A 23,050-nucleotide genomic window follows, 5' to 3' on the forward strand; every position below is an offset into this window, starting at 1 on the left:
TAACCCGTGTTCACACCTCCCAAGCACCCTTCAACCCCACGACAACACCTACACACGACACACCACCAAACCCGACACCAATCCCTCTACCAAACACTCCTACCGAGCTCTCTCGTTGCCACCTACACAACTACACCACTGCCACCATACACGCCCTCACCATACTGCTCTAACCACCCTAAACAACTCTATCAAACACAAACACTCAACACACCCAAAACATACAATCTGCAACACTCACTAGCCACCCCTGCCACCAGTGGCCACCACCGTAGTCCTCTTCTAACTCACGGTGGACACACTGGTCACACCATCCCCCATGGTCACGGTCTTGGTCAAACACGAAGGACCCACAACAAGGTTTAATACAAACCACGACAACCCTCGAAAATCCGGCAACTTCCTACAGAAACCACCACCCCGACCAACCTAACACCACCACTAACACCACCTATCCACCATGAACCCAACCAACCTAGGTTCAAGTCAAACAAGTCATGGGAAGTGGTATAAAACGTGTTCCATCGTGCAAAACAACAAATGTGCCCTAATTCGTAATTCCGGCCAACCACCCTTAAAGCCACAGCCTTTTCCACCCCTTAAACACCCACGTAAGTTAACCCAACACTAGGATCCACCAAACCCGAGCCCAGGTCAGTCAATCCTTGGTTATGGTTCAAAACCGTATAAAACAGCATAAGCAACCACCTGTACAACAACCCCTTCAAACTCTCATTTCCGACGGACACTAGTGGTCAAACGGAGGTTCGGTCATACCCTGGTGGTCCACGGTCACAGTCACGGTCAAATCAAGTTATATGGTGATCTAATTTACGAGTTATACTAATTATAAGATGAGTATGTTATATTGCAAGACGGCTTTTTAAACTTACCTTGAAACGATAATAAAGCTATATTCTCCTCCTCTTTCTTCTATAGATCTTCCTCTCCCCCTTTATGTGTGATATTATTATGTGAATAAAACTACAGGGTAGGTCTAACTTTTCTTTTATACTAGTAGAAGGCGGTCTTATCGAAAAGTATTAGGAAAGGCCATATAGGAGAGTATTAGGGAACTATTATTATATTACATAATACTACCAATTATATTACGTATTATTATTATTATTATTGCTATTATTATTATTATTACACAAGTACACGGCCCAATATACATGGCCCAACATCCAATCCGACTCATTCATTATTTTATTATATCATTCCGTCTTACTCACGATTATTAATTATAAATGTCATAATTAATTTTTATGAACGCTCAAATCGTAAATATAAATTTTATCATATTACACAGCGTGTATGGCCGACGAGTGGGGCAGAGGAGTAACGGTGGGGAAGGTGGTTGCGTGGTGGTTGAAAGGTAGTGTAATAACTAGAATGAGAACAACATTGAAAAAGGGTTGAAATGGGAAGGGAAATTTGGTTTATCATGTCCATGAAAGAGCATAACTCTAAATTTTTGTTGGTGAAGTAAATGGGATACTTGATTAATTGGTTATGTTGGGCTTGACACCATTATGTTTGAACATTGGGTCACTGAGGTAATGTCTTTAGCTGATTAAGATCGCAAAATCAGTTTAAAATCAGTTATTAAAATTTATTGGTCGTCTAATGACAGACAAAATATAACTAATAGACTACTTTTGAGTAGATATTGTATTATTGCTAATTCTGAGGCATTTAGAGTTTGTTGATGGAGGGATTTGGAGGGAAAGGAAAGAGAAAGAGAGTAGGTGATTTAAGATCCCCTGTTTGGATAACAAATAAATGTGGAGGGAATTGGAGGAGGGGGATTTGGAGGGAACCATTTTCCCTCCTTCAAGGCAAATCAGAATCACTCCATAATAGGGAAAATTTGGAGGGAAATTGAATCCAAACATCCACACTCCATCCCCCCTACCCCCCCCTCCCCCCTGTCTCTCTTTCCTTCCTATTTTGGTATCTAAGCAAGGCCTTAGGGTGTGTTTTTTTTTTGGGGGGGAAAGTTAAGTATATTGAAATCAATCAAAATGTTACAGTTTACAAAAAGTCCTATATATAATCATATACAGCAAAAAGGCGTAAGACACCACAAAACTCAAACACTGATACTATGAATCCATTCCAAGTCACGGGCCTTGAGTTTGCTTGAATTCAGTCTATGAAACCTGTGACTGATATCAGTCAACAGCTGTTGTACCACACATTCAGGCCTTCTCACCATACCATTCAACCTTGCCTCATTCCTTGTAATCCATACATAGTAATATAGTGCCACATAAGAAGCTCCTATGTACCTCTTTTGCATTCTAGTGACTGCCCTGTTATTTGAAAACCAATGCACAATAGCATCTGCACTGAATCTAATCCTCAGTTTATCCTGCAACAGACGAGAACAGCTATTCAAGAATACACAATCACTGAACAAATGGTGATGATCCTCAGGGAAGTTGCCACATAACTCACACGTCCCATCTACCATTATACCCATTGTAATCAACCTGTCTTTGGTCAACAGTCTCTTGTGAAAGATAGCCCAGGCAATGAATGAAGTTTTTGGTACATTCAGAGTGTTCCAGCAAAGATGCCTCCATTCAACCTTTGGGTGTCTAGCACGCAGCCAATCATACCCATACTGCACACAATAAACCAGATTAGTATTGAGCCATTTGTTGTTGGTGTAGGCTTGCTTAAATTTTTCCATAATATGAGTAATCTTCCTCCAAGACCAACTACAATCAAGAGGAGCAACATAGTCAGTCCAATCCTTATCTTTCATATAAACATGACTTACCCGCTTTACCCATAGATGATCCTTTTTTTTAGCAAGCTACCACACATACTTCCCAAGAAAAGCAACATTCCAATGCTTCAGATCCTTTAATCCCAGTCCACCTTCTTCTTTAGGAGAGCAACATATACTCCAACTCACATTAGGAGACCTCATGTATTCAGCTTTACCCCCCCCCCCCACCACAAGTAATTCCTACAAATGGCATTTATCTTACTCAGAATACCATTAGGGATCAAGAAAATTGTAGCCCAATAAGAATGCAAAGTAGTGAGCACATATTGAACCAGAATAAGTCTCCCTACATAAGAGAGATGTCTAGCTCCCCAACCTCTAATTCTAGCTACAATTTTATCAGTAAGCTTAAGCCCCTCATTCTTAGTCAGCTTCTTTGAGGAAATAGGTACACCCAAGTATTTGAAAGGAAGGGTACCTCTGTGAAACCCAGAAACTTGCATAATATTAGTCATAGCAGCAGTAGTCATCCCATTGAAATAGATCTCTGATTTCTCCTTATTCAAATTCAAACCAGAAGCAGCAAAAAAAGTAGAGAAACTTCTTAGGAGCCACATGATAGATGGCTCAGTCCCTTTGCAAAATAATAGTAAGTCATCTGCAAACAAGAGGTGATTAAGTTTGAGATGCCCACAGAGAGGATAGAACCTGAATCCATCTTGATGAGTTACAACTTCCATTATTCTTGATAAATACTCCATACAGATTGTAAACAAAAGAGGGGGAAGAGGATCTCCTTGTCGTAGACCTCTTTTACCCCCGAAAGAACCCAAATAAACTCCCATTCACAGCCAAAGAGTAAGCAGGGGAAGTCACACAAGCCATGATCAATTTGATGAACTTCTTTGGGAATTTTAAAGCGTGAAGCATTTGCTCAAGAAACTTCCATTCCACTGAGTCATATGCTTTCCTTAAATCAATTTTGATCAAACATCTTGGGGAAGCAGACTTTCTATTGTACAGCCTAACCAAGTCTTGACAAATTAAGACATTCTCCACAATGTTTCTGCCTTTAACAAAACCACCTTTACTAGAACTGATTATATCTGGTAAGACCTTGCTTAATCTATTACATAGAACCTTAGCAATAGCCTTATAAACCGTGTTACAGCAAGCTATGGGTCTATACTCCAACACACTTGAGGGATTTGCAGTCTTTGGGATGAGAGTTAAAGTAGTTGTATTGACTTGCTTGAGTAACTCACCAGTATGAAAGAAGTTCTGAATAGCAGCTGTAACATCCTCCCCAATTATGTCCCATGAGTCCTTATAGAATTGACTAGAGTATCCATCAGGTCCTGGAGACTTAGAAGAGGGAATAGAAAAGATATAATCCCTTATCTCTGCTGCAGTGACAGGAGATAAGAGGACATCCACATTATCCCCCCTCACCAGTGACCCTCTCCTTACAGTAGGGCAATGCACATCAACAGTATCATGACTTGATCCCAGAAGAGTTTTGTAATACTCCAGGAAAGCTCCTTCAATTCCCTCAATACTATTGTGAACAATCCCATCCAGATCTTTAATACACATAACCCTATTATGCACTTGTCTAGCTCGAATGTGACTATGAAAAAAATTTGGTATTCTCATCCCCATATTTTATCCACTCTATTTTGGCTTTTTGACTGAGAAAGCTATGTTGCACCTTGCACAAATGTCTATAATTTTCAGCAGCTTCCTTCCCAGCTGCAAGGATTTCGATATCAGAAGGGTTATCATGCATCTTAAGCTGCAGCTCCTCTAAGAGCAGATGAGCAATGCCTACAGCTTTTTCCACATCAGAGAACCTATTCCTATTCAAAACTTTCAAAGGCTTCTTCAGAAGCTTCAGTTTAGACACAAGCTGGTACATAAGAGTCCCTGCAACTGAGGTATTCCAAACTGACTGAACAGGCTCCTTATATCAGGATCCAGACTCCACATATTATAATATCTAAAAGATGGTTTCCTATGCTCCCTATAATGCCTCCTATGACACACAAGAAGGATTATGATCAAAGATTTTGGCATAAAATGAGCATAGGCATCAGGATCTTGATCCATCCAATCCTCATTGACTAAGAAACGATCAATCTTAGAGAAGCCACTAGATCTAGGCACTTGCTTGTTGTTCCAGGTAAAGAAAGCCCATTTCCCTTTGATATCCTAAAGCCCACAGTATTGAACACAATCTCTAAACTCAGCTATGCCATTCGAAGTAACATCTCTACCAATTCTTTCATTATAATGTAGAACATTATTAAAATCACCACATATCCCCCAGTGACCATGAAAATTATCATAGAAATCCTTTAAATGAGACCAAAGAGGTAGTCTCTGATCATCATCATTGTGACCATAAACAACAGAGAAATAAAATTTGTCCACAGTAGCAATTTCAAACACTTGAGAAGAAATAACTTGATCATCAATATGAAGGACATCAACCTTAAACACTTGAGGATTCCAAATAAGCCAAACTCTTCCCCCATTATGATAAAGATTATTATTTATCCCTTGCTAATGAAAGCCAAGATTATTCAAAATAGTACTAAAATCATGAGCTTTCACTTTTGTTTCAACAAGACCATAGAGACCAATATTATTTTGAGTTAAAAATTTCCTAGCATCTAACTGCTTATTGATCCCATTTATTCCCCTAACATTCCAACAACCGATTTTATCCATTATTAACTAGTCCAGGTGGTTCCTCTAATCCCCCATTCACTTTTCCTTTACCCTTTGAGCTTTCAGTAATTGCCTCAGCATAAGATTTACTAGGAGACCGGTGAGAATGAGCTACCTGGTGTTCCTGACTTATCACCTGTTGCAGGATAGTTACAGGAGTAAGAAGAGCCGAATTATGATGCACAATCCCCCCAAAAGGATGTTCAGGTGTTGTTCTTCCTTGACTCACAGGAACCACAGGTGGAGCTGCTGTCACAGGTTTTTGTATAGGTCTCCAAATCTTCTGAACTGGTTTGGCCCCTGGCACCTGCTGGCCTTTAGGCTTAGGTTCAGGAGTTTGTCGTTTCTTGCACGCCTCCTGACTATGACCAATACCCTTACATGACCCACACACAATAGGCTTCCATTCATACTCCACAAGTATACTGATTTCAGACCCTTTTTCATCCTTAAAATACAGCTTGTCTGGGAATTCCTGGCCAACCTCAACTTCCACCAGTAGTCGAGCATACCCTAACCTAGTTTTGTTTTTAGTTGCTGCATCTCTTTTCAAGAATTTCCCAAGTAAACCAGCTAATTTCTCAAGACTAGATTTACCCCAAAACTTGAGAGGTAAGCCACAAAGACGAAGCCAGATAGGGACATGGTTGACTCTCTCTTTCTGAAAGGTACAGTCCTCAGTCCAAGGCTTAACAACTAGTGGTTTGTTGTCAAACATAGGAAAACCCTGCTGCAGTACCAAATTCTGACATTCTAAGGTAGGGAATCTCACTAAGAACACTCCATTAGGGAAGAACAATATCTTGTCAAATTTATACACTCCCCATAACTTCTGAACAAACCCTTGAAGTAATTCCCAAGGAGGATTCCCCCCCAACACATAACAGACTACAGCTGTCTCCCAATACTTAACCTCAGAAGCAACATCATCAATAGTAAGCTGAAGTAAATCCTTTGACGAAGACGAAGGTTCAGATATCTTAGAAGGAGAAGGTCGTTTACCTAAAACCATAGTCAATCCCTCCTCTTCATCCTCTTTCTCCGAATGCGAACTGACAGCATCTTCAACAATAACCCCCAAATCTATCAAAGGAATCCCCACAAGATCACTCAATTCTTTTGTCTTTTGAGCATCGCAGGTCTGTGGAATCCCTGGTACAAATGAAGATTCTGCTTGATCCATTGAAGGTTGCGGTGAATCCATGTCCAAATTAAGACCAGAGCAATTAGAAAAAGAAAGGCGAATTTTTGCGCGAGATCGAATTCTATTAGATTTTTGTGTTTTTTGTGTTTCTTTTGTGATTTTTCTTGCCATTTTACAAGGAAAACCCTAGAAATCTAGAGAGAAGTCAGAGAAACCTCTCACTAGAATCCTCATTTTTTTTTGTTTCCTTAGGGTGTGTGTTTGAATGGAAGTATTTTGAGGGAAATGGAGGGGAGGTAGATTTGGAGGGATGAGAATCCATTGTTTGGTTAGACAGATGGAGGTGGAGAGATTTGGAATGGAGAAAAATGAATCCCTTCTTTTACCTCTTACAAGGGACATTATTTCCCCTCCAACAAAGGAAAGATTTGAAGGGAAATGACCTTCTCCATTCTCCCTCACATTCCCTTCCCTCCTTCCTCTCCCCTACCTTTCCTCCTATTTCGGTATCCAAACAAGGCCTTATAGTTGTTTCTGTGAAAAGTAAGCTATAGGTTGATGATAACTTCTCTTTTAATTTTTGTTAAAATTAATTGGGAATCTTCATAAGTTGCCGCTATAACTTACCTCTTTGGTAAATTAATCAACTCGGGTATTCAAGAAATCACGTACTGTAACCTATGCACTGTCAAAATGGCATTTATTAGTATGTGTTAGTTTGAGTCGTTATCGCGCTATCGACTCATTCAGGTGCTTAATCTGATGAGATTTAGTGGAATGTGTTAGTTTGAGTCGTTATTGTGTTAGTGATGATGGAACAGGTCAATTGGATCATTTTTAGGTTGGAGTTACTAAAGTTTTTGTTTCAAATTAATTGTTTTTTGTCATATTCAATTGTGTCATTTTCATCAAAGGTTGTCCTGGATCAAGCCAATTCCACTTTGTGTTCTTCTTTTGTGTTCACGTCTGGTCAATAAATGTTGGGTTGATTTTGTCCATTCTACTCAAGACTGTCATGACGAAACATTATTTGACAGTCTTGAGTATTGACATTTGACTCTATGAACCTCGTACTTATCTTTGTATACGAAGCTTCAATGATACTGAACTGTATTACTCTATTAGTCACAATTTATTATGTTAAGGTAGGTTCTGTCTTGAATTCTCGGTCTCATATACCCAGTCGACAGAGGGCTTGGTGATTCATGGTTATCTGTCAGTGGTAGTGTACCGGGTAACTACTTCCTACACACATAAGATTCTTCTCTTTTTGTCCAACTAGTAATTTTTTTACACAAGTTTCCATTGAAGACAAGCACTATTCGTGTAATACTACGGTTTTCTATGTCTATGAGTACTCTATCGAGTAGGGCTTACTCTGTCGAGTAAGTGTGTTTGTATTACGTGTGGGTTAATATCCGTATACTACCCCTTTAATTGTAGGACTATAACGTAAAATTTACATGCGAATATAGTCATAAAACGAAAAACATAAAGAAACGATAAGGAACAAGAAATCAACCTCGGGTCCTTTAAATTGCGGCGTAAAAGAACGAGTAAATCTAAGCAGATTTCCTCCTAACCGTTGCACCCAAGACTTGGTCCGAGATATGCCCTTGTGCTAGAACAGTGTTCTCCGATTGCCTTGCAATATAGGGAGAACTGTTGTGTGTTTTGTTGAGATGAGAGATCTCGGGTTTTTCAGAGAAGAATACTCTTCAAAACCCTAAATTTTTGTTTCAAATGATGATTAGGTTTAACAGAAGGAGGAGGTCTCCTTTTGTTCTCCTATTTCGGCCAAAACCGTGACCCACAAGGGGAAGTGGGCTTCCACTTCCTCTTGGTTTTAACTCGAGGTCCGGTTCGTTAAATACTAAAATGTATATGACGGGTTTGTATTATAAAGCGTTATCGGTTATCGGAAATTAAGGCATCGCCTAATAATACGGGTTATTTGAATTATTAATACGTGTCCGACAAAACAGTATTGTATAATTATTTTTAATATACATTTAATTAAATATAAATCACGTATATTTAATTTTACGAATTAACTGGTTAATTCGCCTTAGCCCATGATATTTAATCCGTATTAAATATAATATCTCAACGTCACATATATTTGACTAATTACTAGTCAAATAACTCGGACTAACTGGTTAGTCAATTTTGGCATCTACATGACTGTATTTTCATACCGTCACGTCTCTCGAACGTATCCTATAGGTGTGACTTTTAGGGACCAGTTGATCACCGCCATCTGTATGACAATAACGTCAAACTTATCTAGCAAGCCAACCGTTATTGATAAACGTGGATCAACTGATAATAATACCAAAGTATGCCCTTTGATCCTTTTAGAGGTTTATAAGTCCTTGCACTAACTGTTAAGGACACCAACCCCAACAAGCTCCCACTTGTCCGTACAAGTGCATGTGCAATGACGTTATCCGCACTAACTGGAGGACACAAGCTCCAACAAACTCCCACTTGTCCGTACAAGTGTATGTGCGATAACCGATTCTCATATTCATTTAAAATTTCTCCCACTCAATGTAAAACAATTTGCAGATCTGGATCCACAAAGGTCGTATTTTACAATCGATCTGTATCTAGAGTGGTTTCCCCGACTAGAGAGTAACTTAACCGATAAAACGAATCCGTATCCGAGCATGGCCATGCATTTCGATTCTGACTCCTCGAGTGGCCCCGAGAAATATCGAGTACCGATAAAGGCTGAATATTTCCTTCAACTCGAACTCCTTCCGATCTAAGCACGGCATGAAATGACCCAGAAAAAATCTACTTGGCCCCCTTGTTACGGATGACCGTGAGAAAGAAACCAAAGTCACCCAAAATCGGCCTTAGTCTCAAGAGACGGTCGATAGTCAAAAGAATCGACTCTTAGGATCACCATGGAGGTCCTATCCACGACCGGGCATCGAATGTTATAAAACATTTAGGACTCCACGTCGATGTCACAATTGTGTCCTACGAAATATCCGTATAAATCGCCTCCGTGATTGGTCAGTCAACCGGTTGACTTATGGCTCGTTGAACCCACCATCAACCAACGTCACGAATAATTGCGAGTTATCGGCTCATGTGGGCAAATAAGGACTAACAAGATATGATGTTTGTTCAGTTCACTTTGTGGTGTTCAAAATTGTCGTACAATTCCACATGAAAAACAAAATATATATATAAAATATCAAAACGATGATGTTGTATAGGGTACAAAAGCGAATGAATCTGATCCATCAAAGAGTACTACAACTTAGGAACACGTTTTATTCCCATGGAATTGACGTGCCCTTCATGCTTATCTTGTCGTAATGCTTTAGTGAGAGGATCGCTATGTTATTGTCGTAGCAATCTTTTCTATCACTACTTCCTTTTGCTCCACGTAATCCCGGATTAGATGAGCTTTCCGTTGTACATGCCTAGATTTGTTGCTAGACTTGGCTCCTTAGCTGGAAGATGGCACCATTATTGTCGCAATAGATGGTGATCGGGTCATTCGAACTAGGCACTACTGAGAGCCCATGTAAGAATTGACGCATCCATATCGCTTCCTTTGTTGCTTGGGAGACGCGGCATAGTACTCGGACTCGATCGTAGAATCTGCTTTATGTAATGATTTGTTTCGAACTCTTCCGGTGATCGCAGCGCCATTAAGAGTAAAAACGAATCGATCGAGATTTCGAGTCATCTCGATCCGTTTGGAAGCTTGCATCTGCACAGTATAGGTTGCGCATAGCTTTTGATCGCCTCCATAAGTCAATGCCCAATCTTTAGTCCTCCGGAGGTACTTAAGAATGTTCTTGACAGCCAACCAATGTGGTTCACCTGGTTCTTTGTTGGAATCGACTTGTCATACTCAATGCATATGCCACGCCCGGACGTGTGCATATCATGGCATACATGATTGATCCTATAGCCGAAGCATAAGGAATCCGTGTCATGCGCTCTTTCTCTTCCGGTGTCTCTGGTGCCCGAGACTTGCTCAAATGCACCCCTGGAGCCATAGGAAGGAACCCCTTCTTGGAGTTAGTCATCTTTGAATCTCTCCAGGACTTTGTCTATGTAAGACTCCGATCGAGAGATAGCATCCGTCGTGATCTATCTCGATAGATGCGGATGCCTAGAATTCTTTGTGCCTCTCCCAGATCTTTCATCCGGAAATGGTTCTTCAACCATACTTTCACCGAAGTTAAGAGAGGTATGTCATTCCCAATCAGGAGTATGTCGTCAACATACAATATTAGGAAGACAATCTTGCTCCCACTCGACTTGATATATAGACATGGTTCCTCGACCGATCGAGTAAATCCATTTTCTTTTATCACTTGGTCGAAGCGATGATTCCAACTCCGTGATGCTTGCTTAAGTCCATAAATGGAACGCTTAAGCTTGCACACTTTCTTAGGATGTCTTTGGATCGATGAACCCTTCGGGTTGTACCATGTACAACTCTTCCTCCAAAAAGCCGTTTAAGAAGGCGGTTTTCACGTCCATTTGCCAAATTTCATAGTCATGAAAAGCGGCAATCGCTAAGATAATCCGGATGGAACGCAACATAACTACGGGTGCAAAAATCTCATCGTAGTGCAAACCTGGCACTTGGGTGAACCCTTTAGCAACTAGTCGTGCTTTGTAGATATCTTGCTGACCTTCCACAGAATGCTTTATCTTGTAAAGCCATTTGCATTGAAGGGGACGAACCTTAGCAGGTAAGTCAACAAGATCCCACACGTTGTTCTCATACATGGAGTCCATCTCGGATTGCATGGCCTCAAGCCATAGCTTTGAGTCAGAACTGGTCATGGCACCTTTATAGGTTGCGGGTTCACTACTCGTTAAGAGTAGAACGTCATCTATGTCATGTTCCTCGACCATACCAATGTATCTGTCCGGAGGAATAGAGACTCTTCCCGACCTCCTAGGTTCCTCGGGAATATTCACGCAGTAGGGATTGAAGGAATTGGTTCCTCCAATGGTTGCTCGGTGTTTGGTTCTGGAATCTCCGACAGTTCGAAGGTTCTATCACTCTTTGCATTCTCGAGAAATTCCTTCTCTAAGAATGTCGATGGCCGCAACAAAAACACGTTGTTCGGTTGGCGAATAGAAGTAATGACCACGTGATCCTTTAGGATAACCTATAAAGTATGTCTTGACCGATCGCGGGTCGAGCTTATCTTCAGGTCTCCACTTGACATAAGCCTCGCAGCCCCAAACCCGTATAAAGGACAAGTTAGGGACCGTTCCTTTCCATAGTTCATATGGAGTCTTGTCAATGACTTTAGACGGACTTGGTTAAGTATTAGAGCGGTGACAAAGAGCATAACCCCATAATGAATCGTAAGACCGTGTGACTCATCATGGATCGAACCATATCAAGTAATGTTCGATTTCTCCGTTCGGACACACCATTCAGGTGAGGTGTTCCGGTGGAGTTAACGTAGGGCGATCCCACGAGTCTTTAAGGTGTTGATCAAACTCGTGAGAAAGATACTCGCCACCACGATCCGAACGCAGTGTTTTTATCTTTCTACCCAATAGGTTCTCGCACCTATTTTGGTATTCCTTGAATTTCTCAAAGGATTCACTTTTGTGCTTCATTAAGTAGACATAGCCATATCTACTCAAATCGTCCGTGAAAGTGATGAAATACCTATAGCCTTCTCGTGCGGTGATTGACATAGGACCACATACATCCGTGTGTATGAGCCCTAATAGGTCAGCAGCGCGCATTCCAACACCTTTGAAGGAAATCCGAGTCATCTTACCGATGAGACATGATTCACACGTGCCAAATGATTGAAAATCAAAAGCCGAGATAGCTCCATGTTTGATGAGCTGTTTTACGCGTTTCTCATTAATGTGTCCCATACGGCAGTGCCATAGATACGTTTGATCTTTGTCACCAACCTTTAACTTTTTATTCATTACGTGTAATATTTCCGAGGTCTGATCTAAAACATAAATTCCGTTCATGGAAAGCGCCTTGTCAGTAAATCATATCGTGTAATGAGAAAATGCAAGAATTATTTTCTATTACAAATGAAAACCAAGTTTATCAAGCGTTAAACTGAAATAATGTTTTTCGAAAGACTAGGAACATAATAGCAGTCAAATAAAGACAACTCAAATCCGCTAGGAAGCTGGATCACATATGTCCCCTTGGAGATGGCAGCTACTCTTGCTCCATTTCCAACACGCAGGTCCACCTCACCCTTTACGAGGGGTTCGATGTTTCGGAGCCCCTGCACATGATTACACAGATGAGAACCACAACCTGTATCAAGTACCCAAGTTCCGTAACTTGCGTGGTTAATCTCAATCATATGAATAAAAGTAGAAGAGAGAGAAGACATACCAACAGGTTTAACACGACCTGCCTTTAAGTCCTCATGATAAACAGGACATGTGCGTCTCCAATGCCCAGTCTTGTGGCAATGGTGGCATTCCATGTTTTCACTCTTGCTCTTTGTCATGCCTGATGAGTTGCTCGCCTCACCAGGACCACTCTTCCCTGAACCTGACTTCTTGAACTTCGCCTTACCTACTGTTAGGTTTGCCGGAGCTTTGCCCTTACCTTTCCCTTTGTTTGACACAACGAGAATATCCTGTTTCATGCTCCCACTGGACTTCATGTCCTTCTCGGTCTGTACGAGAAGGGAGTGCAGTTCATGGGGAGTTTTCTTCAAATCATTCATATAGTAATTCGCTCTAAATTGCGAATAACCATCGTGGAGTGAGTGAAGAATACGGTCGATAACAATGTTCTCGCTGATGTTACGATTAAAGGTCTCGGTTTCTCGACATTCTCAATCATCTTCGAGAATGTGTGGGCTAACCGGTTGGCCCTTTCGAGTCTCGCATCAAAGAAGCGAGTGGTATGCTCATAAGTCACGATTCTCGGTGCTTTCGAGAATTCCTTAGTGAGCGTGGTGAAAATCTTGTTTGCACCATGGGCTATGAAGCGTTTCTGCAAATTGGGTTCCATTGCAAAAATGAGTACGTTTTTAATCGCACCCGCTTCCATACAGAAATCATTAAACTTGGTGATTTCAGCAGCTCTAGCCGTGGGACCTGGGTTTGCCGGGATGGGCTCCAAGAGATATTTGAGCTTCCCGTCAGCAGCGGCGGCATTCCGTAATGCCGCCTCCCATCCGCAGTTGGATCCATCATTCTTGATCGAGTAGACCGATTCATCCGATTCATGAAGATCCTAAGCCAGGACTCACGGTCCAATGTGGCACTTGGCATTGGGTTATCAGTAGAACCACCATTTGTAGTTTAGCGAGTTTAAAAACGTGATCTACACCGAAAAAGAAAGAAAAACAAAACGAAATAAGCAACTCATCGAGGTGATTTAAGTCTATTTTAAAATTCATTTTAAACATGTAGACTCTCCCACTTGCATAATTGATCTCCCTCAAGAATGATACAAGTGATCCCAAGACTCAATTTCGTAAACGATAAGCCAACTGTTTAGCTAATTCTTAGGAAGAACTCTTGGTCGATAGATTTCCGTAAATCCTATCTATAGTCCACCATAGTCACGGGATCGTACGAGTGACCATAGTGTTGAGATAAAATAGGTCAATCGGTTCCAACTTACCCGACGTAGAAGGGGTCATAGTATGCCTACCGACGAAGAAGGGACTCATTGGAGTTTGACCTATAAAGACTGTTCTCAATTTTTGTTTATACGAGGAAGATCCCATCAACTAAATTATAATTCATTTTAAGTGAACGAATAACTAGCGTCTGCGTGAATGAATTAATTTGGGTGATGGCTTAACATGATCGTGTGACATACGAATGTCAAAAAAAACTAACTCGTGACCTCTATATGTGTCAGTTTTCATGCATTAATTAGGTGGTTTGGTTTTTAGGCGGAATATGATGCAAATTATCGTTGCGAAAAATAAATAAAAGAATGCAATACGTAAATAAAAGGTCCTAGTGTGGCCTATCCTAGTAAAAGAACATAATACAACTTTGGAATCCACCGTTGGACCCGAAAAGCTTGTCTTGATGTTCCATCTTGATCCATGTAGCGGGAGTGAGCATCCGGTCTCCATCTTTGGTCTTCTCAAAAATTACAATAAAAATTACAAAATATAAACCTATTTACATTCTAATTAAAAACTGTAATTACAAGTGAAAAATCCAAAACGGAGATACAAGATCTCAAAATACAACCAAGACCGTGTTCCATCATTACGGTAACACGTTCTACTAAGGCCACACTAAGTTACAATCGATTGTAAAATTAAATACGTAATTAAAAAGGCATTCACGGCATTCAACAAAACGATAAATAAAAATGCATCAACTAAAAACAAATTCATTCGTGACATAATTCCGTAATTATGTTAAATTTATCCAAACCACCTTCTAATGATTAAAATTCATGTGATAAAACCGCTTCTATCAATTTAATTTTAATCATAATACGATCCGTTACTTTAAATACGCTTTAAAATAACTTAATGGTACGTGGTGAACCGTTTCACAATCATAGCGAGTGTACTATATCAGTATAAAGTACATATTGAAGCCAAAAGAAAATTTAAATCAAAAGAAACAAATTTTCAAAGTTTTGTTAAAGACGAAATCCTTCGATCCAGGGACATTAGTGCTCGATCGAGGGACAAAGGGCTCGATCGATCGAAGCGCAAGTCGATCGAGAGGTATGCTAACCAGGAGGTGTTCGATCGACAACACTGGTGGTCGATCGAGTACCTATATCAAAAATCGCTTTCGATCGAGTACGAGGACAACTCGATCGAGCGAGAGGGTTTTGAAAGCGGTCGATCGAGTGCACAAAGAAGGACTCGATCGAGCAAAAAATTTTGAATGGGTCGATCGAGTACAAGCAGGACTCGATCGAGCAAAAAATATCTGAAAAGCCACTCGATCGATTAAAAACATGGTCGATCGAAAGTGCTAAAATCTCTGGAAAATTCAAAACCCTCGTGAAAACATATTTCGAGACAAAATCAATTGCAAATATGATCAAAAACGCATTAAAACAAATTTGACAATTGACAAAACATGACATATTGTTATAATCTCTGTATAAAACAACAATATGCAAAAACCAAATCGAAAAAAACATGAAATTACCGTGTAATACATGACACGGTTTGAAAAAACCGCCGTGGATACTAGGCACGGTTTTCAAAGCGAGAAAATCATCGTTTCAAAAACGTTTTATGAAAAACACATGAAAAATTCACGTGGCCTCGCTCTGATACCACTTGTGGGTTAATATCCGTATACTACCCCTTTAATTGTAGGACTATAACGTAAAATTTACATGCGAATATAGTCATAAAACGAAAAACATAAAGAAACGATAAGGAACAAGAAATCAACCTCGGGTCCTTTAAATTGCGGCGTAAAGAATGTAAATCTAAGCGATTTCCTCCTAACCGTGCACCCAAGACTTGGTCCGAGATATGCCCTTGTGCTAGAACAGTGTTCTCCGATTGCCTTGCAATATAGGGAGAACTGTTGTGTGTTTTGTTGAGATGAGAGATCTCGGGTTTTTCAGAGAAGAATACTCTTCAAAACCCTAAATTTTTGTTTCAAATGATGATTAGGTTTAACAGAAGGAGGAGGTCTCCTTTTGTTCTCCTATTTCGGCCAAAACCGTGACCCACAAGGGGAAGTGGGCTTCCACTTCCTCTTGGTTTTAACTCGAGGTCCGGTTCGTTAAATACTAAAATGTATATGACGGGTTTGTATTATAAATCGTTATCGGTTATCGGAAATTAAAGGCATCGCTAATAATACGGGTTAGCTGAATTATTAATACGTGTCCGACAAAAACGATATTGTATAATTATTTTTAATATACATTTAATTAAATATAAATCACGTATATTTAATTTTACGAATTAACCGGTTAATTCGCCTTAGCCCATGATATTTAATCCGTATTAAATATAATATCTCAACGTCACATATATTTGACTAATTACTAGTCAAATAACTCGGACTAACTGGTTAGTCAATTTTGGCATCTACATGACTGTATTTTCATACCGTCACGTCTCTCGAACGTATCCTATAGGTGTGACTTTTAGGGACCAGTTGATCACCGCCATCTGTATGACAATAACGTCAAACTTATCTAGCAAGCCAACCGTTATTGATAAACGTGGATCAACTGATAATAATACCAAAGTATGCCCTTTGATCCTTTTAGAGGTTTATAAGTCCTTGCACTAACTGTTAAGGACACCAACCCCAACATTACGAAACGGTGTTCTGCTAAAGGGTACTCGATCGAGTAAGTTCGGGACTCGATCGAGTATGGGTCACTCAATCGAGTAAGTTGGTTTTGCGGGTTGTTTTAGACGGGATTTGGTAATGACGCGTGATTCATATTTAAAGATTTCCGTCACTTTATTCATCACTTTTACCTTTTTCTTAAAACCTTTCAAAGAGAAAACAATTTACGTTGCTTTTGTTCGTCACGTTGCTATCAAGTCCTAAAGGCTAAGGTTGTCGGATCGTTGTGTTCTTTACGCTATTGAGTTCATCGTGTCGAGGGTAAGACCCTTGTATAGTTTTTATATTATTTCGTTGATTTTGTTTAAAACCCTAATTGGGCAGATTAGGGGGGGGGGGGTTGGGAGTATAATGTTGTATTAGATGGTAATGGTATGATTATGTGATTATAGGAGGAGGTTTCGTAGAGAAGCGATATTGATTAGCTGCTTGTGACGATCTCGTGATTGCTTATTCCAGGTAGGGTTTCCCTACTCGGTTATTGATTACATAGTTGTGTTGATGGTTGTTATTGTTGATCTATATCGTATTGTAATTGGTAATTGTTGTTGCATAATGTGGTTGGTTGTGTAATTGTCTATGGTTCTTGAGGTGCGTCCTCGGCTGAGTTGAGTCACCTGCAGGAGTGGCTTCACGCCCTTGATTCGCCCTCTGTGGAACCCGCCACAGAAGGTGATGTGCACATTAATGAACATGGGTTATCGCTCGGATGAGATGAGCGGGGCTTAGGTGGGAACGGCTGCGGTCCCCCACTGGCGGCGAGGAATATCTGTTGCGATGGGTATTCTAGCAGGACTACACACTTTAGTGTGTAGTCAGGAGTGTGGAGTTGTGATGGAGTTTGGGTAATGTGTGTGTTGTATCTTATATATTGTATTTTGTGTAATCAGTAACTGACCCCGTTTAAATGTTTTGAAAACTGTGGTGATCCATTCGGGGATGATGAGCAGTTATTGAGCAGGTATGAGATGGACGCGCATGGGATAGCTGGGTTGAGTCACCACGAGATGTTTAGAAGTCTTCCGCTGTGTCTTAAAACTTTATTTACTTTAGTTGGTTTAACATTTTGGATCAGTTGTATTTCCTTTTTACAGTTTTGGTTTGGATATGTATTGCGTTAAACTTATTCAATAAAGTACGTTCTTTTATGGTCCTTTTGATATAGTTTGCCTTGGGTAACCGAGATGGTAGCATTCCCGTGCATTAGGTGGTCCTGGTAAGGCACTTGGTGTATGAGGGTGTTATAATTCGTCACAAGTTGAAGGCGGATTGGATAGTGGTGCTTGTTTATTCATGGTTATCTGTCAGTGGTAGTGCACGTGTGACACCCGCGATAATGCGGAAAATATAACTAATAAATTTAAGCGGAAGTTATGAAATTTTAAAAACTTTTTATTACTAGTTAAAGTTTAACATACGGGAGTCACTATTAAAAACGAAACAAGTGCAACGATAAGCAAACTTAGGTTATTACAAACCAAGTCTAGAAAATAAGGGGGGGGGGGGAATATATCCCACAAATGACAAGAAGAAAATAGGTGAGTTTAGCAAAAAGATAAATAAAGTCCAACGGTCAAGGTACTCGCTAGCTCACACATATCTTCGTCCCATAAATGCACCAACTAATACCTGTCATTCATGTAAACATGAACGCCACAGTCAGTGGGGAGTAACTCAAGGTTCTCCTAGCCACATTATGTCAAAACACAGATATGCAGGAACATATTAGAACATAATAAATATAACTATTTGATGTAAGTACTGAGACATAAGAATAACATTCAAAACATGTGTAGTCAACCATAGATAAGGCATATAATACATACATATGAGACAATCCGACCAAAATGTCATAACTGATAATACAACTATAAACACGCAAGGCCATATGAATGGTATGATACAAGAAGGCTAGAGTGAATAATAATTAGACTTATTGACACAACACAAGTATCCGGCTCAGAGGCTACCTTTAAGGCATGTCCAAGACACAACACACAAGTATCCGGCTCAGAGGCTACCTTTAAGGCATGTCCAAGACACAACACACAAGTATCCGGCTCAGAGGCTACCTTTAAGGCATGTCCAAGACACAACACACAAGTATCCGACTCAGAGGCTACCTTTAAAGCATTTCCAAGACACAACACACAAGTATTCGGCTCAGAAGCTACCTTTAAAGCATGTCCAAGACACCTAAGGTTATTATTCCAATCCTTACTTACGCCTTACTTATTTCATAAGTTATTCAAATGATAAACATGTATTACTACGTCATTTGACATGTGAGGGAATATCATATTGAACGTAACAACATACTTTGAAATAATGAACAAGGAATATAAATAAGAATCATAGTGAGATAAGCATGATAAATTAAGAGTAAGTATGCATTCAAGAAGGTAGAACAACTAGGTCATCCAATCTCATGTTGACTTGACTCAAAGTGTAAGACATATTCTAAGCATGGACTCACAAGACAACAACCTAGACTCCAACCTCCTGGTAGGATGACAATAATAATAACGTCCTAGTCTAGACCTGGATCCAGATTCTCGGGATGGACGTCACCCGATTCGACAAGCGATATACCAATCGCATCCAAGACTCGAAACATGGCACACATACCCGTAACCAAAGTTCGAGTAACCTCTAGTCGGAAACATGACACACATAACCGTAACCAAAGGTCCTAAAAAGGCGGAAGGATAACCCAATCCGGAAACATGGCACACATAACCGTAACCAAAGGTCTGAAGGGGGTAAATAAGGAATGTCAAGTCGTCACACTACGTAAAACTTCATGCTCGAGTCACAAATAAGAGAAACAATAATTTGCATGATCATAATGTAAACATGTCATAAATTCACCACTTACCAATCATGAGAAAGATGCATACCCAAAAGAAACATAAGACTCAATTTATAACAACAAGTTTAGTACTTGACTACAACAAGAACGGTCATAACTTGAGTTCTAGACCAGATAATGAGGTTGAACCAATTGTATGTGATAGTTTATCCTCTTACGGTTCTAATGGTAGGTCATAAGCTCAAAAAGAACAAGTAACGAAGGAGTTATGGCCATTTTACGAAAACTGGTCAGGCTGAAACCACAGCCTGTGGTAGTGGCCGTAGCCTGCGGTAGTGGCCGGAGCCTGTGGCAACGGGCTGCTTCCCACGACACATACGAATTAAATCTTTATTCTCAAATCAATCTTATCTTATTATTACAATCCAATTGAATAAGAACATGTAATTAACAAGGAATTTCATATGTATACTTAAGACGGAAATCAATAGTTTACATATCAAAGCAATCAACTTTACCTAATTGTTCTCAATTCAAAGTTTACAAACTAACATCTTCATGTCATATTTAAACACAAATATTAAGCATGAATAAGATGGTTTATGCACTAATTCATCCATGTAACTAACCCAATTCATTCATGTGAACACTCATATAACCAAAAGACTGGAAATTTCTCAAACAATCATAAGATGGTTTCACATACAAACTTATTCAACAATAAACATGTAAAACATGCGAAGATCCAAACTTTAACACACATATGAGTATACTACAACATATAAACACACAAAATTGACATAATGTCGAGTAACCTATCACCGTTACCTTTTAGCTCATCAAAGGACATGATTCCGATGCAATATCACCCCGGAATGCTAAAGCTTCATCCTAGAACAAGTTTAAGGCAAAAAGGGTGAGAAAACTCATCTCAAAAAAAGATGTATTTCCTAAAAGATACAAAAGACTAGAACTTTCTTACCTAGAAAGATGGAGGGCAAGGAGAGGAAGATGATGGTGCAAAAATGGTGAAGATTGGAGGAGATTTGAAAGAGATATGGTAGATCTAGGTTTTGGTGAGGAAGGAGCTTCAATGGTGGTGTTTGTTGAGTAGTTTTCAGAAATTTGGAGTAAGGAAGAAGTAGATATGAAGGTTGGTGGTGTATATAGAGAAAAGGAAAGGGTAGGAAAGAAAGCCCACTAGTCACACTAGGCCCAAAAGTTTAAATTGAGTCGGTTCTCGCTAAAAACACGGCCCGAAGCTAACTACACACCGAAGACGGTTATTATTATTATTATACATATACATCATCATTTTTATAAAAAAAAGGGTTTAAAATATAAATGAATAATAAAATAGCTAACTAAATTATAAATGTCAAAACGGGAATTTCGCGGGTATTACAGCACGTGGTAACTACTTCCTGGAGACATACGATTCTTCTCTTTTTGTTCAACTAGTAATTTTTTTTACACAAATTATCATTGAAGAAAGACATTATTCGTTACAAGTTGAAAACGGATCGGATAGTACCATTTGACAATCAAATGAGCAGATATTTGTGCAAGTGGTTTTTTTGTTCATTGTGTGTAGAGTTTGTGTAGGAGTACTTATGACATTATTTATTCCATAATCATCACTTTTGTACAAGATTTTTCAAATTTTCACTAATACGTGAACCATCCTCCATCACCATGCTCCAAATTTTCATCTAAAACAACACCACCACCAATTCCCTTCCAATTTTTGATGATAACATTCTGCAAAGACTCTCATATCAGCATGTTCGATCATATATGTTATCATGTTAAGTTTTATACGGACCCAAATAAACATAAATAAAATGGGAACATATTTGAATGTACATGTTCACATATGAGTTAGTGTTACCATGTTACCATATTACTTAGGATGTGTAGCCTTCTTTTGCAAAATAAAATATTCTTTAACATGGTAACATCGTAGCCCTAACTCCTATGTGGTAAAAACTCTTTTCTCATAACCATGTCCTTTATTGAAAACTCACCAATTTCTTCAGACGAACAAGACAATCGATCCACAAAAAAATTCAAAATGCATCAATCTTTAGATCTAAATAGCAAAGACTCTGAAATGGACCTAGATCTATCTATGGTCCCCGAAACTCAAGTTGAAGAGGCTACACTGAAACAAGATAATCAAATTTCTTATAAGGACTCCTTGAGTAATGGGAGATCTCCCTCGTTTGCCATTAATCCGAATTCGGAATACAATGTAGTGGACAATCTGGTCTATGATGATGTTTCTGACGATGATGTGGCTAAAAATGAGTTCGTTAATGACCCGACTTGCCCTACCATTCTTTTAACGAAAGAAGAAAAAAAGAAAGATTCGAAGCCATTGGAAGGATAATCTGATTATCAAAATGTTCGACAAGAACATAGTCTATTTCACGCTACTTCGCCAAATAAAGAAGAAATGGGCGCTTAAGGGAGGATTAATTCTCACTGATTTGGGTTTTTCGTATTATGTTGCGAGATTCACAAACAGGGAGGATTATGAGTTTGTCCTTACGCAAGGTCCATGGATGATTGGAGATCACTATCTTACCATTAGGAAGTGGATTCCCAATTTCATTGCTACTGATGAACCTATTCGACATCTCACTACATGGATTCGAATCCCAAGATTATAGGTGGAGCATTATTAAGAGGAAATTCTTAAAAATATTGGTGGACTAGTTGGTAAGGTTATTAGGATCGACAAACCTACAGCATTAGCAGAAAGAGGCCAGTTTATACGTATGAGTGTGAAAATGGATCTTTCGAAACCGCTTTTATCTAAATTCTGTATGAATGGAAGAACATGGATTATCCAATATGAGGGTCTTAGAATGATTTGTTATAAGTGTGGTAAACTAGGTCATAACGATGATAAATGTCCTTCGTTTAGTTGGAAGCAAGGGACAGATTGTGTCGTAGGCAGTAATTCGAATAGTCCGGGCAATGAAGGTGTCGGACATACTCGGAGTAACTCTGATAAATTGCATCCTAGTGAATCATATGGTTCGCGGATGCATGTCAGGCGTAATGTTGTACGTATGGAGAAACCTAAGCAGATTATTGACCAAGTTTTACCTAAACCCCCTGTTTCGATTTTGAAAAATCCTCACCGTACTTCAGGGTCGAGGTTTGAAGCTTTGGAAGTCGAGGAAGATACGTTGGTGGATGTCAGTGTGGAGAATGGTCAGGCCTTGGACTAGGATAAAAGTAACCCGCTATTGAAGTCGGGTGTGGATAATCGCGTGACTAAGAAAACAGAGGT

General features: G+C 39.6%; 1 protein-coding gene across 1 annotated transcript; it reads right to left on the bottom strand.

The window, feature by feature from the left end:
* Positions 1 to 4,373: 4,373 nt before the first annotated feature.
* LOC141620131 (uncharacterized) lies at positions 4,374 to 6,680 on the bottom strand. Its single transcript, XM_074437078.1, has 4 exons — positions 5,484 to 6,680; positions 5,045 to 5,308; positions 4,790 to 4,954; positions 4,374 to 4,706 (listed from the first exon to the last, which is right to left on the bottom strand). The coding sequence occupies exons 1-4, from the start codon at positions 6,678 to 6,680 to the stop codon at positions 4,374 to 4,376; spliced, it is 1,959 nt and encodes a 652-aa protein (XP_074293179.1).
* Positions 6,681 to 23,050: the final 16,370 nt, after the last annotated feature.

Source organism: Silene latifolia, chromosome X (genome assembly GCF_048544455.1).
Source record: "Silene latifolia isolate original U9 population chromosome X, ASM4854445v1, whole genome shotgun sequence".
Lineage (NCBI taxonomy): Eukaryota > Viridiplantae > Streptophyta > Magnoliopsida > Caryophyllales > Caryophyllaceae > Silene > Silene latifolia.